At 45.9% G+C, this 18,074-nt stretch overlaps 3 protein-coding genes across 8 annotated transcripts in view; all 3 read right to left on the minus strand.

The window, feature by feature from the left end:
- kif13a (kinesin family member 13A) overlaps window positions 1-2,209 on the minus strand; it is a 60,067-nt gene extending 57,858 nt beyond the window's left edge. For all 6 annotated transcript variants that reach the window (XM_034288669.1, XM_034288668.1, XM_034288665.1 and 3 more), the window contains exons 1-2: window positions 1,834-2,209; window positions 1,428-1,521 (exon numbers count right to left, since the gene is read on the minus strand). In XM_034288669.1, the coding sequence (XP_034144560.1) occupies window positions 1,428-1,521; window positions 1,834-1,894 (155 nt within the window). In that variant the 5' untranslated portion in view covers window positions 1,895-2,209. The remainder of the gene's footprint in view (window positions 1-1,427; window positions 1,522-1,833) is intronic.
- Window positions 2,210-2,347: 138 nt separating this feature from the next.
- Window positions 2,348-4,537, minus strand: LOC105018766 (E3 ubiquitin-protein ligase NHLRC1). The gene has a single exon (XM_010884457.3). It carries the CDS (start codon window positions 4,252-4,254, stop codon window positions 3,025-3,027), a length of 1,230 nt encoding a protein of 409 aa, XP_010882759.2. The 5' UTR covers window positions 4,255-4,537; the 3' UTR covers window positions 2,348-3,024.
- A 911-nt stretch (window positions 4,538-5,448) lies between these two features.
- ptdss1a (phosphatidylserine synthase 1a) lies at window positions 5,449-17,801 on the minus strand. Its single transcript, XM_010884456.4, has 13 exons — window positions 17,346-17,801; window positions 15,304-15,395; window positions 15,028-15,072; window positions 14,713-14,837; window positions 14,282-14,440; window positions 13,765-13,916; window positions 13,267-13,408; window positions 11,623-11,735; window positions 11,275-11,340; window positions 10,006-10,105; window positions 9,283-9,351; window positions 8,676-8,736; window positions 5,449-7,966 (listed from the first exon to the last, which is right to left on the minus strand). Exons 1-13 carry the CDS (start codon window positions 17,531-17,533, stop codon window positions 7,872-7,874), a joined length of 1,407 nt encoding a protein of 468 aa, XP_010882758.1. The 5' UTR covers window positions 17,534-17,801; the 3' UTR covers window positions 5,449-7,871.
- Between the last annotated feature and the right edge of the window lie 273 nt (window positions 17,802-18,074).

Here is an 18,074-nt window from a genome sequence, read left to right on the forward strand (position 1 = left end):
CCTTTCCTATCTGCCTCTTCATCTATCGCCATACACCACCGTCAAGCTCCTCAGAAAAGATAATAAAGGTTTGCCGCCCAACTTAACGCCCTTTTCTATCCCCAATTTCACCACACCCAAGTGTACCTACGGCCCTGTCTCAGTGCAACAGACTCGGGAGACCTGAAGACCACGGCAAGCCCTCAAAAGGAGTCGACGCAAGCCATTCCCCAGTTTGGTTCTCCCCCCTGACAAGCCAATCCCCAATTATGTTCTCCCCAGGGACTTTCCGGCCACTTGTCAGCCAGTGACACAGTCGGAGCTCAAACCCGGAATGTTGCTCCTTAGACCGCTGCCACCAGGGAGATTATCTATGCAGTGTAAATTCCAAAAACTCCACTCAGTCAACAGCCAGTAGAGGATAAGTTCTCCCTAAGCCCAGGCCCAGCTAACACAAAACGTTAAATGTACAAGGGAGACGACACATTCAAGTCACGTAAAGAGTGGGACGGAGTGCTGCTGCAGAATTGTTCATGTGTAAAATGTGTGGTAATTATGCAATTGATATGGAGACCACAAAGGTTGGTTTCTTGGATGCAAGTGAGATGTTATCCTATTCAGAGTGTCTCTATTATGTTAGTTCGTTTCCGGGGCCTTTAAAAAATGATTTACATAACAAAAAAACTAAAGTTTGTCAAAAACGATGATAAGAAAACAGGCTAGGACAAAAGAGCACAGGTACTGCAGTAACTCAGCCACTGACGGTCTGTCGCTGCATCTATTTATACTGTTGGTTGCTTCGGAATTTAGGCACAGTGCCAGCAGTTCTCTGCTACATTTTTGGAGGAAAAGGTTAGCTGGGATACTGCCGGTAATGTTCAAAGAAACAAGCATGTGACATCTGGACACTGTTACATATAATGATCTTCATTCTGTTGCTTCATTTTTAATAGATCACAAACGATAATAAATACTTCAATCTGCAGTATAGCTACATCGGCAGGCATTCTCATTGGGTCGGATGTTGTTATACAGCGCGGCGAACGATGCAGAAAACTTTTTTAAAGGGACAGTAGGCCTATCCAGACCAAAATCTGTGTCCAGACCGGTGAAAGTGAGTTGCGTTCGGGGCAGGCGATGATGAAAGACCCAGGCATGCATGTACTTAGGGGCCGCTGTCTAAAAATACGTGATTAAACAACTATGATTACTTTTATTTTCACTGTTGTAAAATCCTAAATAATATTTTTCCTCTTTGAGACCCAGGCCTGGCAAAGATACGGAACGGAGCCCAGACGCTCCCTAAATAATGTCACACCAAAATACAAGGACGAGTTTTTCAAACAGGCCTCAAGCTTTTCCACTCCATCAACATGTCATCGAAGTTGTATCAAAAATACAGATAACAGAACATCAACGATTTTCAAAACGTGTACATTTATTTTTACCTGCTGTTTTCTCCTTTTGTATTTGAAGGCGGTGGATGCAGAACTGTCTGGTTATCCTCCATATCCACCACACATTTTGTATGCAGTTCCGTTTCTGCAGAGTTCAGAGGAAAGTTGTAGAGAAAAGTTTCTAAATATTTTCGAGAAATATAAAGCTTTACACCAGGTCTAATGGATAATCGTGTACTTGTGTGACATTTAGAAGATTTATTGCCCTTCACTTAGGAAGTTATGTCTAGCACCCCTAGCCGCATACAGCATCCTGTCATTTGGCTAGACTTGTTAACCCTCTCAACCTGCAGCAAAATCAATGTGGGATAAAGGGGCTAAAGAATGCGGACTAAACCCAAAACTCGCTTTAACAAAATAAAGAACTTCGGCTGAGTTTCAATTATTCTTCACTTACCTCTACGATTCATGGGCCGGACTCTGACCGCAACTTTTACCTTGGTATCCGACATTTTCATCCACTTTCCTCCCACCCTACCATCAATGTGTAGCAAGAGCAAGCAATGCGCAAGCTACGGCTAGCGGTTTAGCTTTTCCCGTCCCCGAAAAGACCCCTCCACTTTCCGACCAAATTTCAGCCGGTTAAAGGGTGATGTGTGTTCTAATTACACAACACCAGAGTAGTCCAGTCCATAAGAGTGATAAAAGAAAAACGGAACATTGTCTTTACATCCGTAAAGTTAGCTTCCTATGAAGATCCAGCGCTGTGCTCCAGCCCCAGACAGCATCCCAACCGCCATCTTCCAGAGGGAGCAGTTCGCTTGACTGGCTGGCTCGCTGGCTCGCTCTGGCTGCCTGCTGGAAATCCCGCCGTGCTGACGGCTATGCGAAAGAAAAAAATGATTTTTCATTACACAAACTGTACTTGGGACATGAAGGAGAGTCGGAACCCGTATGCCACGCGCTTTTTGGAGTTCCAAAATATTGTGAAATGCAGACTGTATTAAATGTGGAAGAGGAAGAGGAGTGGTCTTAATCAGCAAAACTTTTACTGAGACCATAAGATCATACAACTATTTGCTCTATTTGGGGAGCTTTTCTGTGGACTGGTCTCACTCGATAGCGTGCAGAGTGGTGCACAAGATTTACAATTGTGTTTCCAACCGTGTTCAAATAGTCTATTTTAAATTGTAATTAATACGTTTGACTTATGGCAAGAGTTCTTCCCGTCCTGGATAAAGACGGGTTAATGAAAGTAAATAAGCGTGTCTAATTCGTCTAACCAGTCAGTTAACGCCACTAGGTGTCCCTAAATAGTAGCGAGAGGCAGAGTAATCAGCAACATTGTACAATGGCCAAGCACATTTGCAAAGCACAGAAATAATACCGTTATAACCATGTTATTGGTACTTTACGGGTCACATGAAAATGGGTAAAACACACACGAACCTTTAACATTTAATTATGTCCAACAACATAAAAAAAAGAAAATAACCTGCAATGTATTGTGTTCTGCCACAACATGTAAGTGACCACTAAGTATTTCCTGAACTTTTATTCGTTTATTTATTTAATAATACAATAATAAAACCTGACATAGATAACCCTTTCCAGGCTACATTATGTATTTCCTTGCTGGAATAGGATTTTAGCTCACTGAATACATCTTCACTGCATGGTCTCCACTGTCTAAAACAATCAGCATGTTCTGTGCTGTAGCAACCAGCCCCACAGGGCGCACCAGGTCTGCACTGACCAGTGGGGTCAGAACTGGACTGGCCTGGAGCTTTCCCAAACTCCAAACCAGCCCCTGCTGCGAGTCGGTCACAATCACATCCCCGAACCGGTCAAAGGCCACAGCAGACACACAAGGCCAAATCGAGGCCCCAAGGCTCAGACCAAAGCTATCTATCTGAGACAGAATATCAAAGTCCTTATTGAAAAGGGTCAGCCTGGTGGGTTGGGGACCTGTCGGAGATGTGGTGTCTGTCGTGGTGCATGGTAGTGTTTCTACCAGGGCAACGTTCCCGGTCGCCCAACAGCAGGCCACCGCTTTGGGCCGGTGGAGCCGAGTGACAACCGCTCGGTTCGTCAGGGTCACACCACGGGCAAAATCCACGACCAGACGGAACAGCATGCCGGCCCGGATGTCGGTGACCAGGATGTGTCCACAGTTATCCACGTCTACGCCCCAGGGTGTCTGGAAGGAGTCCCGCGCCACCAGCACAACGCTCCCCCGGGAGCTGAACACTTTCACCGCGCCGTCGCCGGCGTCCGTCACCACCACGTAGCCGCCGGGGGTCACCGCCACATCCGCGGCATAACACACCTCCCCGGGGCCGCGACCCTTCTGACCGAACCCGTGCAGACGCCTGCCCTGGGGGCCAAACACCGCGACTCTCTGGTCCCCGTCGTGCACCACCACCGCGGTCCCTGAGGAACGGAACACAGCCAACCCGGTGGGGTTGATCAACGTCCCCCAGCCTCCATAGGCCGAGCAGAGTTGCAGAGCCCCGGAGCCCACACCCCGACCGCAGCCACTCCCTTCCTTGGCCCGGTGGGGCACAGCGGACTTAGGGGCGTGGCAGTGCAGCAGCTCCTGAAGGTCGGTCAGGGCCCGGCAGTGGGACGTGGTTTCGACGTCACACAGCTGCCGGCAGAAGGGGCACTCCAGCTTCTTGAGGACGGGGTGGGAGAGTGCCCGGACGCATTCCAGACAGAGCACATGGCCGCAAAACAGGTTCTGAGGCCGGCGCTCCTTCGGACTGGAGTTGTACTTCTCAAAGCAGACTTTACACTCCAGCAGGCTGATGTGGATCTCTCTCAGGAGGGCTCCATCAGGGCTCAGTGGGCCAGGAGGCAGTGGAAAGTCAGCCATAACATAAGAGGGAAGCCCCTCATTTACTACCCATCCAGTCCCGGTGTGAGCTCTGCCGCGGTCTCCTGATGTCAGAAAGCCGTCTTACGAGAACAGGCAGACGGCCAGGGAGAGAGAGAGACGGAAAGAAACAGACGACACGGGTGACATTTTGAACGCCGGTGCTACAGTCTCAGATTGTCATGTGATTCTGAAACACAGGGGTCACTTGGAGGAGCGCCGCTGCCCTCTAGTGGTAAAGAGGTGACTTGTCTCAGGGCCATCAGGATCCTCATTCAGAAGATCAGAACGACTGCAGGCGACTTGACTGATCTACAAATCGCTGTGCATTGTAACTATTGTTCATTTGTAGATCCGTAAATCACAATTTCCCCATGATCCATTGGAGTTTGGCCCAGAAAGAGAATGCGACTTGCTATATTCACAGTCAATGCAGACAATCAAACTAACCTATTTAAAAACCTGTCAGAATATACCATTTATGTCATTTACAGGCTCAACGATAGCCTCTACTAGGAACACAGTACAGTTACACTGACATTCAGCAGTTTAAAGGTTTTTTTTCTTGGCTTGGAAGCAATTCATTCCACAGTTAGTTGAGAGATTTTTTAAGGCCAGAACATGGCAGCTATTTCTGCCTGTCTTGTTCCCTGGCATGCCACTCCAGTGAAATCTGATGCTGTTAAGTTGTGAGGCACATGGGACATCTAGGCCTGCTTCCTAATCATCTTCTGGCCCCCCAACCATGTGCCCTTACAAATACCAGCCCGTACCAGAACACTTGTGGTATAAAACCTGATGTTATAAAGGGTAAATTGTTCTTCCATAGCTTGGGCTGAAGTACCAAAGAGTGCACAAAAACCCCTTTGGTTATTCAAGAAAGCAATTATAGTCAAGCAGTGGTGTAGAATTAGGGTGGGCCGTGTCAATGTGACCCTCCTGGAAAATATTGAAAATCCCAGGATCCATTGACCCTGACCCCCCCAATATACAATACAAACATACGCCGTTGTCATCAGGTGTGTTGTAGCATGTACCGTGAAATAGACAGATATTCTGGAAGCTCCATTACTGCACATCATTTAGTCCAGCCTTTATAACACAGCACTGGTTGTATAATTCAGACTTGTCAAAAACCAAGCTTCCCTGTGGCTACGTGAGACAATTTCTAAGTAAACAAGTCTACAAAAAAAATTGGAGAAAATGCAAAACAGTTTTAATAAGTCTTATTATTTCACAGTGAAAAACAAAAGTTTCCTTAAAGACAGAGTTGTTTTGGCAAAACAGCGTACAAACAATGGTGCCATATTCCACCCAGCAAGGGAACCGGGTCCTCGCTACCTGGGGAATGACTGTCAGTGTCTGAGATTGTCTGGTGTCTGGAGACATGCCTCGTTCCCTTCCTCCTTTCCTTCCTTCCTTCCTTCCTTGATCTCCGGCCTGACAACTGGATGGGTGGTGAGAACGATAACGTCTATTTGCCAGAGCACACCTCAGGGATTAGAAGTAATCCTATATGCAAAGGTAGCCGATCGAGTTAATCAGAACAGTGCTCATTCCGAGCGAGACATGGAGGAAGGAAGGATGGATGCATTTGAAAAGTACTGGAATTGGGCCTGTGACTGACCGATAGAACCTATTGCACCTTGATAGGACCCTCGGAGATCTCACCAGATAATGGTAACAAAAACACGACTTAAAAACAAAAAGGAGTAGGTGAAATACAAACCCAAAAAAAAAAAAAAAAAAAATGCTGGAGCTTGAAAAAAAATAATTAAATGAAAAAAAGAATTTAATAGTACATGCATACATATAAGCACAAGGGCTTAGAATTAATTTTAAAAAAACAGACGTTGAATGACTGGCTTTGTGACGTTGTGACATTGAAGACCCTTTTTTACTCAAATCGCCCTTGGGCCCGTTCAGAAACGTCCAGACCCATTTCCACTCAGCCATGCCAATGGCCAATGTAGACCAGAACGAGAAGTTGGACAACGAAGCTACCTGCCTGTACAGATAAATTGAAGGTCCAAGACAATTTGTCATTTACAAGAACGCGGAAAAAGATAGCAGCCATGGATGTAAAGGGATAGTGAGCTTCCAAACGGCATCCTATTAAAACATAGTGCAGGTAAAAGAATACACTATGATCGTAGGGTGCCATCTGAGAAAACAAAACAAAATCACTCAAGGTCACAACGATTTCACAAAAGACACCAAAGAGAAAACATTACAGTAAATGTACAGTATCTCCAATACAATGGAAGTCAACATACATTATGAAGCTGAAGCAGCGGCAGGCTCATAAAAAAAAAAAAAAAAAGTGCTTAAACGGTCTTAACAGTATGTCCTTCCTTACTTTGTTTCTTGCCAAAGCTGCTTTGCATTAAAATCCTGGTGCCATTTTGCACCAGGCAATTCACTCGAGGATCAGTTTCAGCCTTTCAGATTATGATCACCTAGACGTACATGGGCAGGAGATCACCTGTTTCCAGGTCAGTGTTCTGAAATGTTTTACCATGTCCACAGTTCACATTCTTCAATTTGTTCGAGTGATAAAAACTAAACGGTGACCATAACACCGGGTAAAGACCTGTCCAAAGTTAAAAACATCGGAGTCGTTTCATAAATACGTTGGTCTGACGACAAAACAGGACTGGTTTATTAAAGTAAGGCTCAAGCACATTCATTATATATTTTATAGCGTAAAATGTAGATCTCCAATCAGAGCAGTTTACCAGCTCCTGTACAATGAAACATGCATTATTTTGTTCCAACTGAGGATGAGCAATATTGTCATCACATTCTCACCCACAAAACAAACAAAAACACACACACACACACACACACACACTCAAAGACTTTACTATCAAAGTCATGACCGGTAATTGAGTGCCATTAAAAATAACCATTTTAACTAACCCTAACAATAACCCTATCCTCAATAACTTAACCTTTATGCCTAACGTTAACCAAACACTAACTCATAAAGCTAACCCCATAATGCTGAACTAAATCCTAACCCTCTTTACCTAACCTAAATCCTAATAATAATTTCATCCTAAACTCTAAACCTAAACTTTACCCCAAGTCAGATTAAGCTTCTTGATAGTGAAGACTTCTAAATCTCCTCACTTTGCACGACTTTCCTTGTTTCAGATAGTAAAACAGGAACACGCAGACACACACAGGCAGACAAACAGACAGACACGCAGGAAAAAACAAAACAACAACACCCCACACAGTGATCGGCAGTAGAATAGTTTGGAGTGGTGACCGTTTCACCTGTAGGTACCTACGTGGAAATCTGTAGGCCATGTCCCCCGCCCCTTCCCCTTCCCCTACAACCCTGCATGGACACAGACCTGGCATTGGTCTATCCTGCCCAGCGACCAAGCCTCTAACCCGGGTCCACGCTCTCTCTCTCTCCTCTTATGTCGTGGATGGGTGGTTTATGGTAAATGTTTAAATGCACAGGGAGTGTGCTGGTATCCTTCCCTTCTTTCTTCGAGCATCGCCTCCTTTCCGTCTCTCCCCAAATCCAACTCCAAGCCCTGTGGTCTCCATGAGGTTCAGAGAGGAGAGGGCGGGGCTCAACCCTGGGGGTGGGGCTTGCTTTAATTATTTCCCAGGCCATTGGTGGACTTGCTCCTCCCAGCGCTCTGGACCCTCCTGCGGGTTGTAGGAGCCTCACCCTCAGAATCCAGCTCACCTGGAAAATTCTGGGTTAATCAACATAATCCAGGCGCACACACAAAAGCATACATCCATGTGACAGAAATAAACGGTAAAAAGACATGGTCTACACCCCAAAATGAGCCCTAGACCCGCAACACTGGTTTCCTTAAAATAGACGTCAACTGAATTTGCGGCACAACGCATTCGATCGTTAGCAGGTGGAGTAGAATTCTAGCAACCGAACGTCGTCATCGGCGAGCGACACCGTTCTACTGTTCACAGGTGCCTGTTTCGATCCCACCTAGAACAATCCCAGAACAACTGGGGCGCAAATGTGACTGTGACCAGTTGCAGCAGCCCAGACTGCCACACTACAACAGGCCACGTTTCTCTATTATGTCGCTTCTGGTTAAACCAAGATTAAAATGCTGGGAAGAAGAAGTAAATTCCTAGTCAAACCATTAGAGGTCAGACTATGACCAAACAATAGAAACACCTTCAACCCCCTTGTTACACTGGTGTAGGTCAGTGGTTCTCAACGACGCCCAACCGTAGACATTTTCACTGTCGCCGCGGCCAATGACAGCTGATTCAACGAGTCCACTAATTATCACCGGATATCAGCATCAAGTATTGAGTTGAATCGGGTGTGTTTGTCCAGGAATACAACTAAAGTGCGTCCGGTTGGGGGTACAGGAGGACCAGAGTTGGGAACCACTGACGAACACAGCCACCGTACTTACTTTTATACTCCTCCGACACAAAGTCCTCATTGTAGTTACTGTCCTCGCATTCGGAGTAGCTCTGTGAAACATGGGAACAACACATTACAGAGATTCCGGTAATGTACGGCTGAGAGGGACATCAACAACCAGCGGTCAGCTGATCCGGTGATCCAGTGTCCCTGATGCCCTATGTACTGCACTACCATGGCCCACTAGGCCCTGGTTCAAAGTAGTGGTCTATTTAGGGACCAGGGTGCCATTTTGGACGCAAGCCAGTTCACTGGAGTGACTGAAAGGTTAACTGTCTACTGAAGAGCAGTGATATATGGTCATTCTCTTCATGGGAATGTCCAGATCATGTTGCCTGAAGGGTTTAACTAACACGCACACACGCACGTGCACACACACACACACCTCTAAACAGTTGCCAGGTATATCAACATTTTAAATCATATATTTTGTGAGACAGCTTCTGAATGTACCTTCTACCTAAATAAAAGCTTCTGCAGAACAAAGGCCTTCTGAACATATTTACAGTTAGACTGTAATAAATGTGTTATAAATGATGACATTAATGGATAGGACTGTTTGTATTCTGAGACAGTGTAGCAAGCATGGAGCATACCTTTTCTCTGGGGCCGTAATTCTCAGCATACCAAACCATCCCATACAGACACAGGAATGTAATGAAGGCCTGGGAAAGGGAGGAGGTAGAGGGGGGAGGTGGTAGAGGAGGGAAGAGGTAGAGGGGGGAGGTGGTAGAGGAGGGAGGTGGTAGAGGGGGGAGGTGGTAGAGGGGGGAGGTGGTAGAGGGGGGAGGTGGTAGAGGAGGGAAGAGATAGAGGGGGGAGGTGGTAGAGGAGGGTGGTGGTAGAGGGGGGAGGTGGTAGAGGGGGGAGGTGGTAGAGGGGGGAGGAGGTAGAGGGGGAGTTTTCGTCACCGCCCAAAGTCAAGTAGTTCCTGATATAGTTAACATGGTGGCCACATAATGAAAGACTTAAGACGCAAACACAGACAGCCGACAGATAAAGCAGTTTCCTATGCCAAACTGAACCCTGGCCCTTGTCGTTTCACAATCTAATGTACAAACAGACTAGAGGGAAGCCAGTGTTGGCAAGTGCCCTTTAGAGACTTAGGGCTTCGTGGGACATTAACTGTCAAGGGACCAGCCTCCCTGTGTACATAGTAATGACACATTCATATCTCACACCGCAAAACATTTCTATAACCCTAATCCACTCAGACAGACTTCCTGATATCAGACGAGCCTTGTTAACAGAGGGGTCCTGGTCTGCTCTGGGGACTGACGTGTCAGTGACTGACGCTCTAAAACAACAGGGAGACTTACCACACACACCAGCCAGACCACCACATACAGGGCCTGGGTCTTGGAGAAGAGGTCCTGGCCAAACTTGACACACGCCAAGGCCTCCAGGAATGCAATGGCCCTGTGAAAAACACACACAAGGTCACACGCTACAGCCTAGGCTGCTGGGTACCCAGCTCGCTACGGGCGCGTCCCAGATCGCAGCCTATTTCCTACGCCGTGCCCTATTTTGAACAGGTTCCTAGTCAGGTAGCAGTGCACTTGGGGGATAGTGTGACATCAGACAGCCGTAACCTGGCTGGGTGGTGACGGTACAGGGCAAATATATTCACATCACCCTTTACCCTGCTGGGAGCTGAGGAAAATAAGAAGATCCAATCAGCGCTAACCAAGAAATCAGCGCTAACCATCTAAACACACTGGAGACCTGGACAGACAGCATATCCAGAAGATATACACATTCCAAAAGGTGCCCCAAATCCCAAGTCTTCTATATGTAAACATCAATGTCATCACAACCTCTATATATGAAGAATACCTAATGCGAACACCACAGAAGAAGGAGTCCTTTACCACCATCTCCACTGCACTCTCCTCAATCTGTCATATATAGTATGACCAGTGCTGTACTGTCTCTAACACATGTACATGCAGGATCTGCTTGCGGTCTCAGTGGTTAGAGTATTAGAGACTTTCTTCCCCACACATTCCTACAACATGTGCTTCCGTAATGACTTTAATAAGGCCACTCATTAATACTCAGGGTTTAGCCGCGGGATAATGGAGGCCATTGTTTAATAGCAGTTCATTGCCAGGCAGTGTGCGCGCGTGCGCACGTGAAAGCACGCAGCCCCGGCCGGGCACCTAATGTTCCGCGGCTCCCAACACCGCAGCAGATCAGTTAACATTCAGAAGAACAAAGCTTCTCTCCAACCCCTCCCACTTCCTCGCTAGAGGTTGTGGAAACACACCCCCTCACAGTGGAAAGGGAAGTGTCACAAAGCTCTGTTTAGTCGTTGAATGATGGCCAAGTATTCGTCTGACGGTTGGCTATCGCGGTTGTAAAACTCTGTGTATTCCAGTCCACTGGCACACTCAGACACAGGAGAAGTAAAACAAACCAGTTCCTGTACCGCTCCTGGCCAACGCGGCCCCTCCGTTCCTAATGTAGAACCACTTCTAATAACTATTGCGTTGATAAGCTGAATGGAGTTTGATCCCACCTTGGCTTTATGTCCGTATACACCTGACTTCACACAGTCCTGACGTTATTATTAAAACAACACTCACCCGAACACCCAGCACTGCATCCCAACCCGTTTACACTGCGTGTCTGTGAGGTAGGCATAGTACTGTCTGAAATCGGGAAAACAACAGGTCAGGAGAAATACAGGATTAACAAGACCCGACATGCGAACCAGTTAACCAGCGCTGCCCTCTCTTATCTATTAACTGTAAACATGGTGGCGATGGACTGATAGGGATGGTGACACTGAAGGGATTACTAACAAACAGGTTTAGAAGAAGAGTTCAGGTAGATGGTCAAGGTGAGGGGACTGGGAGAAGAGATGCAGAAGGACAGGCAGACAGACGCGCAGGCCGACGCCCCCCAAGGCAAGAGGCGGGGCTCCTTCCTACCTCACAGTTGGTGCTGTGATGATGCCAATGAAAAGGATCCGGCACCAGCTGAGGGCGTGGCACGCCGGGAAAACAAATATGTGCTTTAGGAAGAACGTGTTCAATTCTGTTAGCTACGCAGGGAGAGGGGGAGGGACAGAGAGAGAGAGGGGTGAGAGAGAGGGAGAGAGGGGGAGGGACAGAGAGAGAGAGAGAGAGAGAGAGAGAGAGAGAGAGAGAGTTATCACGGTTACCAACAAGACAACAGGAGGGACTGGTGTAAATAAAACTTTACTAGTTCACTAATATTAAGTTCTGCTTTTCTGATGTATCAAATACTTATGTCATGCAATAAAATGCAAATTAATTATTTAAAAATCATACAATGTGATTTTCTGGATTTCTGCAGGAAAGCCTGCATAATCGGCAGTGTATCAAATACTTGTTCCCCCCACTGTAAATATAACTTCACTAGGCTGATGTAAATATGACCTATTTAGCCCAGTGAGGTAGGTATGATTGGCTATTTTTGGAACCAGCCCCACATTTGATTTTCAATACTTAAATAACGATTCCCTTAATAACCGAACCTTTATGCCAAACGTACCCTAAAGCACAACCTTAAAACTAAACCTCAATTGTTAGCTTCACCGTAAACTTAGCCCCTCAGTTGGAATTAGACTTTTTCCAATTGGGGACCAAATTGTCAGGTTTTGTCTTGGTGAAGACTGTTGAGCACATGTATTGTAAAACCAGGACACCACATTCACATGCCTCTCATCCAGCACAGAAGATCATAATAAAGAGCCTGGTACCAAAGCCTGCCTTATTCCTGTCATCTGACCCTGAGCCAGTGTGAAGGGGCCTTGTGAAGAGCATCTGAACTGTAGCTACCGCAGAACCCCCCCCCCCCAGACCTCTGTCACCGCTCCCCTCCAAACCTAGGGTAATTACAATGTCAAGACCCCAGAGTGTAGGGAACATGGGACAGAGGAATGACTGTCCTATAGTACCCACGCACAAAGGGCAGAGGCACCGTAGCTTTTCATCACCATAGCAGCCAGTAATGAGGACGGGGTCGGGGGGCGTGTTCATTAGGCTCCACGTGGAAGGAAGGGACAAATAAGGGACTACTAAAACGTGATCAATTACAAAAACTCATATTTTGTTTTCCGTTGAAAAAAAAAAGAAAAACGCTTCACCCTTTGAACAGGACTCTTCGGTTAACGACACAAAAGCACTACGGCTTACTCGAGTTCTCTGTCCGTTAAGCCCAGGGTGGTGTCCCCTGTCCGGAAAGTGCCTGCCCAGTCACATGTAACCTGGCTAGCCTTTCACTTGTTAAATGATGAGCTGTTGATGAGCTGAACTCCAAGGGAGCACTCCTCATACAACTGAGAACGTGGAGCTAGTTCGAACTACCTCCCAGACCTGTTCAGACTGGAACAAGACTGTCTTTGCATTACAAGCAATTCATTTAGCTGAGGATAGTCAACGCCAGCGTCCCAAACGGCATCATATGCCCTCGGTGCAACCAGGGCCCAGTAGCAGTGCTGCGTAGGGGACAGAGCGTCATTTGGGATTCAGGGTCCTTGTGGGACGTGCGTTCCACGGGAATACATGGACAGTTCTGTTGAAGATAATGTGTGGAGCGACAAACCGAACCTGCCAGATGATCATGAAGAGGTAGACCCCAGTGACCCGCTGCAGGGAAGACTTGGGGTCAAACCAGCGGACGTACGTCCAACTGGCCGGGGTAAACTGGAGCACGGCACGCTTGATCTTCCCTGTCGTCGTGTGGATGTCTCTAGAGAAACACACACACACACACACACGTTAGAAATGCTTGCAGAAAGACATACTTTAAGTTCCATGTTGCTATGTACACCTGGTAGCGCAGATGAAAACAATACGGATGCATTCATAATTAAATTCCACCATGTTACCAGGCAACAGGCCTGAAAATACGACAAAACAAAAGCTCTATTTCCATTCTGAGAGGTAAACAAAGAGTTCCAAATGGCACTCTATTGCCTAACTACTGTGAGTAGCCCACCACATGGCCAGAACAACCCAAAAGGCAATAGCTCATCTCCTGTTTCAGTAGGATAGACCAAGGGAGGGGGGATCATTTAGGACAGACTCAGGGAGGGGGGGACCTACTTGATTGAGGCCCAGTGGTAAGTCCTCATCTCCAGGAAGCGACAGACAGTCATGCCCATCCAGATGCCTCCTCCGTTACACAGCAGGATATCCAGGATCACCTGATCCCACCAGCACTCGGCAAAGTTTGGCAGCAGATGCATGAAGAACAGCTGTCAGGAACGGACACATGTCAGAGGGAAGCTGATTCAAACTTGGAAAGACAATAGAGGTTCTCTTTGGACCTGGTCACGGTGCCCCCAAAACCCAGCTCTTCTCTGGGTTCACAAATGGAGGCATTTTCTGGAATTCCTACATGTCTGTCTGCATGTGTGCGCCTGCATGTGTGCGCCTGCATGTGTGCGCCTGCATGTGTGCGCCTGCATGTGTGCGCCTGCATGTGTGCGCCTGCATGTGTGCGCCTGCATGTGTGCGCCTGCATGTGTGCGCCTGCATGTGTGCGCCTGCATGTGTGCGCCTGCATGTGTGCGCCTGCATGTGTGCGCCTGCATGTGTGCGCCTGCATGTGTGCATGTACCTCGGTGAGCTCCCAGGTGATGCTGATGGTCCAGCATAGGCCATAGCTGCGGATGAGCAGGGCCTTCATGCCCCACCCCCAGAAGTGACTGAAGGCAAAGATGTCAAAGTGGCTCAGGATTCGCTCCCAGGTGATCACGTGACAGTTGACAGCGTACTCCTAGAGACCAAGAAGAAGAGCACAACATGTCAACTACACAGTGAGAGTTTTTCACACCCAATTATAACACAGTATTTCAATGTAAATACATTTTTGGTTGTGTGTGTGTGTGTGACATTAGAAAGGGTTAGCCGTTGTCATGGCAACGGCTAATCAGGATCCAAGATTAAAAAGACCTGGGAACAGACAGGGGGAGGACTAGACTTGTTGGGATGACTTGGTTCGTCCCACCCAGAGAGGCTGACAGCAGTGTGGGTCTGCTCAGCACTCACCATGACGTCCGCCTCCCGGGTGGCGTAGCGCAGATTTGGGTCAAGCCAGTACATGACACTTTTCACCTGCTCCCAGTTCAAGAAGATGATAAACACCAGGAACAGGAAGTACAGAACACTCAGACCTGAGAGAAACAGGAACAAAATATAAACCATGCACTATAATTTCAGGCCTTTTAACAATGACAACTGTCCAAGTGCTTCCTCGGATATCCAGACAAACCGAAACTGAAACATACTGAAACACTCCCTAGACCTAGGGGCGGGCAACGTAACAATTTTGAAATAATTAACTCTTCACTCAAAGTCACTCACCAAAAACAATCCGCCATATTGCCGGATGTGGTCTTGTAAATGGTCCTAGAAAGTGGTGGGTCAAAAAATATTGAATCAACGGCTTAATCCACACAGAAGAGAACCAAGGCTGGTACAATGATCAGAACATCAGACAGAACTTAAACCCAATCCCAGTACCACAGCAGCCCTGGAAATAGCGGTCTCTCTTGACAGGGCCAAACACTCTTTCCCATATGTAGTATAGGTGTGCCATTAAGGCCAGAAACAGCTTTGACAACTGTTACTTGTCTTTACCATTAGGGAAGGCCAAAACACTGATGACCAGGAAGAAGGAGATGACAAGGATGAGTCCCACCCACAAGTTTGAGTCTTCGTTGGTCTCATCCCTAACACAACGAGAGGCAAAAATTATTGACACGCCTCAGGTGAAAAGTACAGTGAGCAAAAATAAGAGATTGATACATTATTACAGGAAATGGCTACATTAACTTCTTTCAGCCAAACCAAAGCTATTGAAGCTAGGGATGTACATACTTTTTCCACAATGTGAAATTGCATTTCTGTTGATTCTTGATGAATAAATTGCCAAGTATAACCTTTCATTGTAATTTCTTAAATGTGGTTACCTTTATCTGTTAATACTGTTAAGGTGAACATACCCATATGGCCAATATGTAAAGAAAATGTAACTTTCCAGGGGGTATACTTAAATTTTTACATAAATGTATATTTAAGTGTAACAGTTATTGGTTTTCCAATAATGACATTGTCTGCGTTCATTTAATCCAGATGTTGGACGCATTCATAGTATGATCTCATCAAGCATGTAGGTGTACTGCTCAGGAAATCTAAATTACATCACAATGAATTTCCCTAATTTGGGCTTTTCTACTGACATGGACTCTTTTGACAATGTTCATCAAGCAAAATGTCACACTGAACAGAGAAAACAGCCAGCAAATGGAAAAAAAAAAAAAAATTAAAATCACTTTGTAAAGGATTTAAGATTATTGTGGTATCCTCAACTCCACAAAACAGAATACTGTAATGACATGAAAGTGATGTGAGATTCCACACAGGGTGATGCTAGATTATTTTTTCTTATTCTCTAGTTTTATTTTATCAGTTAAGTCGACTAAGAACAAGTTTTTATTTGCAGCAAAGACATGGGAGCAATTAAGGTTAACTGCCTCAGAAACTGAACAGATCTTTCAACATGCCAGTTCTGGGACTCAATCTAACAACCTTTTGGTAACTGGTCAGATGCTCTAATGACAACACTACCTTCACCTTCAAATAATTACAATAACTATAATCTGCTGTCAACATCAGGATACAGCTTGAGAGTGTTAGTGAACTCCAGAAGGTGGTTAGAAGTTGTGACAGTGTGAATTCAGAAACATCCTCTGGCTAGCCACACTTCAAACATCCTTGGGCCAGGTTCCAGTGAAGCATTGCAATGACATTTCACAATTACATGCCGTTAGTCTCCGGATTACGAAGCGGTCATCTGTGTCGTTAATTGTATATTAATTAAGGGGGAGTTGACCTTTTGAGAAAGATGTTAGAGGTTGCAACAGAAACAAAGGGGGTAGGACTTTTCAATTAAACTGGCCAGCATGGGAATGTATTCCATTAAGAGAGGGAAGAGGGGGGAATAATTAGCCAATTAAACGTTAGGGATGATTAGGTGGACAAGGCAATTATGAGGGCCAAATTGGAAATTCAGCCAGGAAATTGGTGTTAACAGCCTAACTTTATTGCTAAGTGCCATTGGATCTTTAGGGACAGGAGTCAGGACATCCACTTAACATTCACTTATGCAGGGCAATGTTCCATTTACTGACCCCAGGGCATTTTATTATATACACAGTAGGCAATAGGGAAGAGTGCCCCGTGATGACCCTACAACACCACTTCCAGAACAATCTGGTCTCCCATTCAGGGACTGAGCAGGAACGACTATGTTAATCTTAGCTTTAAAGGGCAAATACGCCACAATTTAGCTAAACAGTCATTAAACATTCAGTCAAAGTAATTCATGGCGTAGACAGTTGGCAATAATAACTGAAACGCTAGCGTTTATCTACGTCCTAACTGAAACACCTTAGCTAGTAAGTTACACAAAGAACAATTTGTCAGTTAACATTTACTGTAACTAGTAGCTACATTTCATTTCGATACCAAAAACAGCTTGGCTAGCTGGCAGCTGGCCTAACCAGTAAAGTTAACATCGTTAAATAACAACCGGAAAAGCATCCCAACGACACAGTACTATATCTAGCAAGAACACCGTTGTTAGCTACTAGCGAAACAGCTGGCTTAAAACCACTTACCTTGTAAATGCGAAATACATCAAGCTGAGCACTGTGCATGTCAACAACGTTATTGTATGTGGCTTATAGAAAAAGTCGAGAGTGATATCCTCAACTTGCTGCTCGTTGATCATACGGAAATGCATTCTGTAGTTGACATCATCTTTGCCTATGGTCCGGGATCCGTACCCGTATCTGGACGCCATCATTGCCGGAGAGCAACTGAGAAGAATCAGCTTCACCTCCTGCAGGCTCCACTAGATCGACATCAGACCCTCGGCGCAATTAATGATTACTTCTGTCCATGAATAATGTCCTAAACATTCAAGCTCACGTCAGTTAAATGAGTGTGCACAGCAAAACAATAAAACGAGGTCCAGTATGAACTACTTCTTGGTAGGGCGAACCACACAGCCTACATTTACTAGATTCTCGTTCTTTGAAACCCAGGCTTCCGCTAGACTGTATTTAGATGTAGAAGAACATAGCCAGCAGCTAGTGGGTTCCTAGCTTCTCATAATTTTGCCTTCGAAATAAAAGTTTCTAATTTAAAGTTTTCTAAATGAAGACATCTGGAAATGTACACATTTTCACAAAGATAATGGTTGTTAAATAATTAGGGGTTTTCAATATGTTGTCTGAAATAGTATGGAATGTTGCGGCAAGACTCTAAAAGCACCCTTTGGCGTAATTTTACCATTCCATTTACTCAGGGATTTTTAGATCCACATCAAATTAATCTGTGTTTCG

The sequence above is a fragment of the Esox lucius genome, chromosome 20, assembly GCF_011004845.1.
Source record: "Esox lucius isolate fEsoLuc1 chromosome 20, fEsoLuc1.pri, whole genome shotgun sequence".
Taxonomy (NCBI): domain Eukaryota; kingdom Metazoa; phylum Chordata; class Actinopteri; order Esociformes; family Esocidae; genus Esox; species Esox lucius.

Coding starts and splice junctions, on each gene's coding strand:
- LOC105018766 (XM_010884457.3), bottom strand. CDS start 4,254: ATGGCTGACTTTCCACTGCCTCCTGGCCCACTGAGCCCTGATGGAGCC.
- ptdss1a (XM_010884456.4), bottom strand. CDS start 17,533: ATGATGGCGTCCAGATACGGGTACGGATCCCGGACCATAGGCAAAGAT. Junction 15,073..15,303: donor TGTTTTGGCCTTCCCTAATG/GTAAAGACAAGT, acceptor ACCACTTTCTAG/GACCATTTACAAGACCACAT. Junction 11,736..13,266: donor TCTTCATGATCATCTGGCAG/GTTCGGTTTGTC, acceptor CTCCCTGCGTAG/CTAACAGAATTGAACACGTT.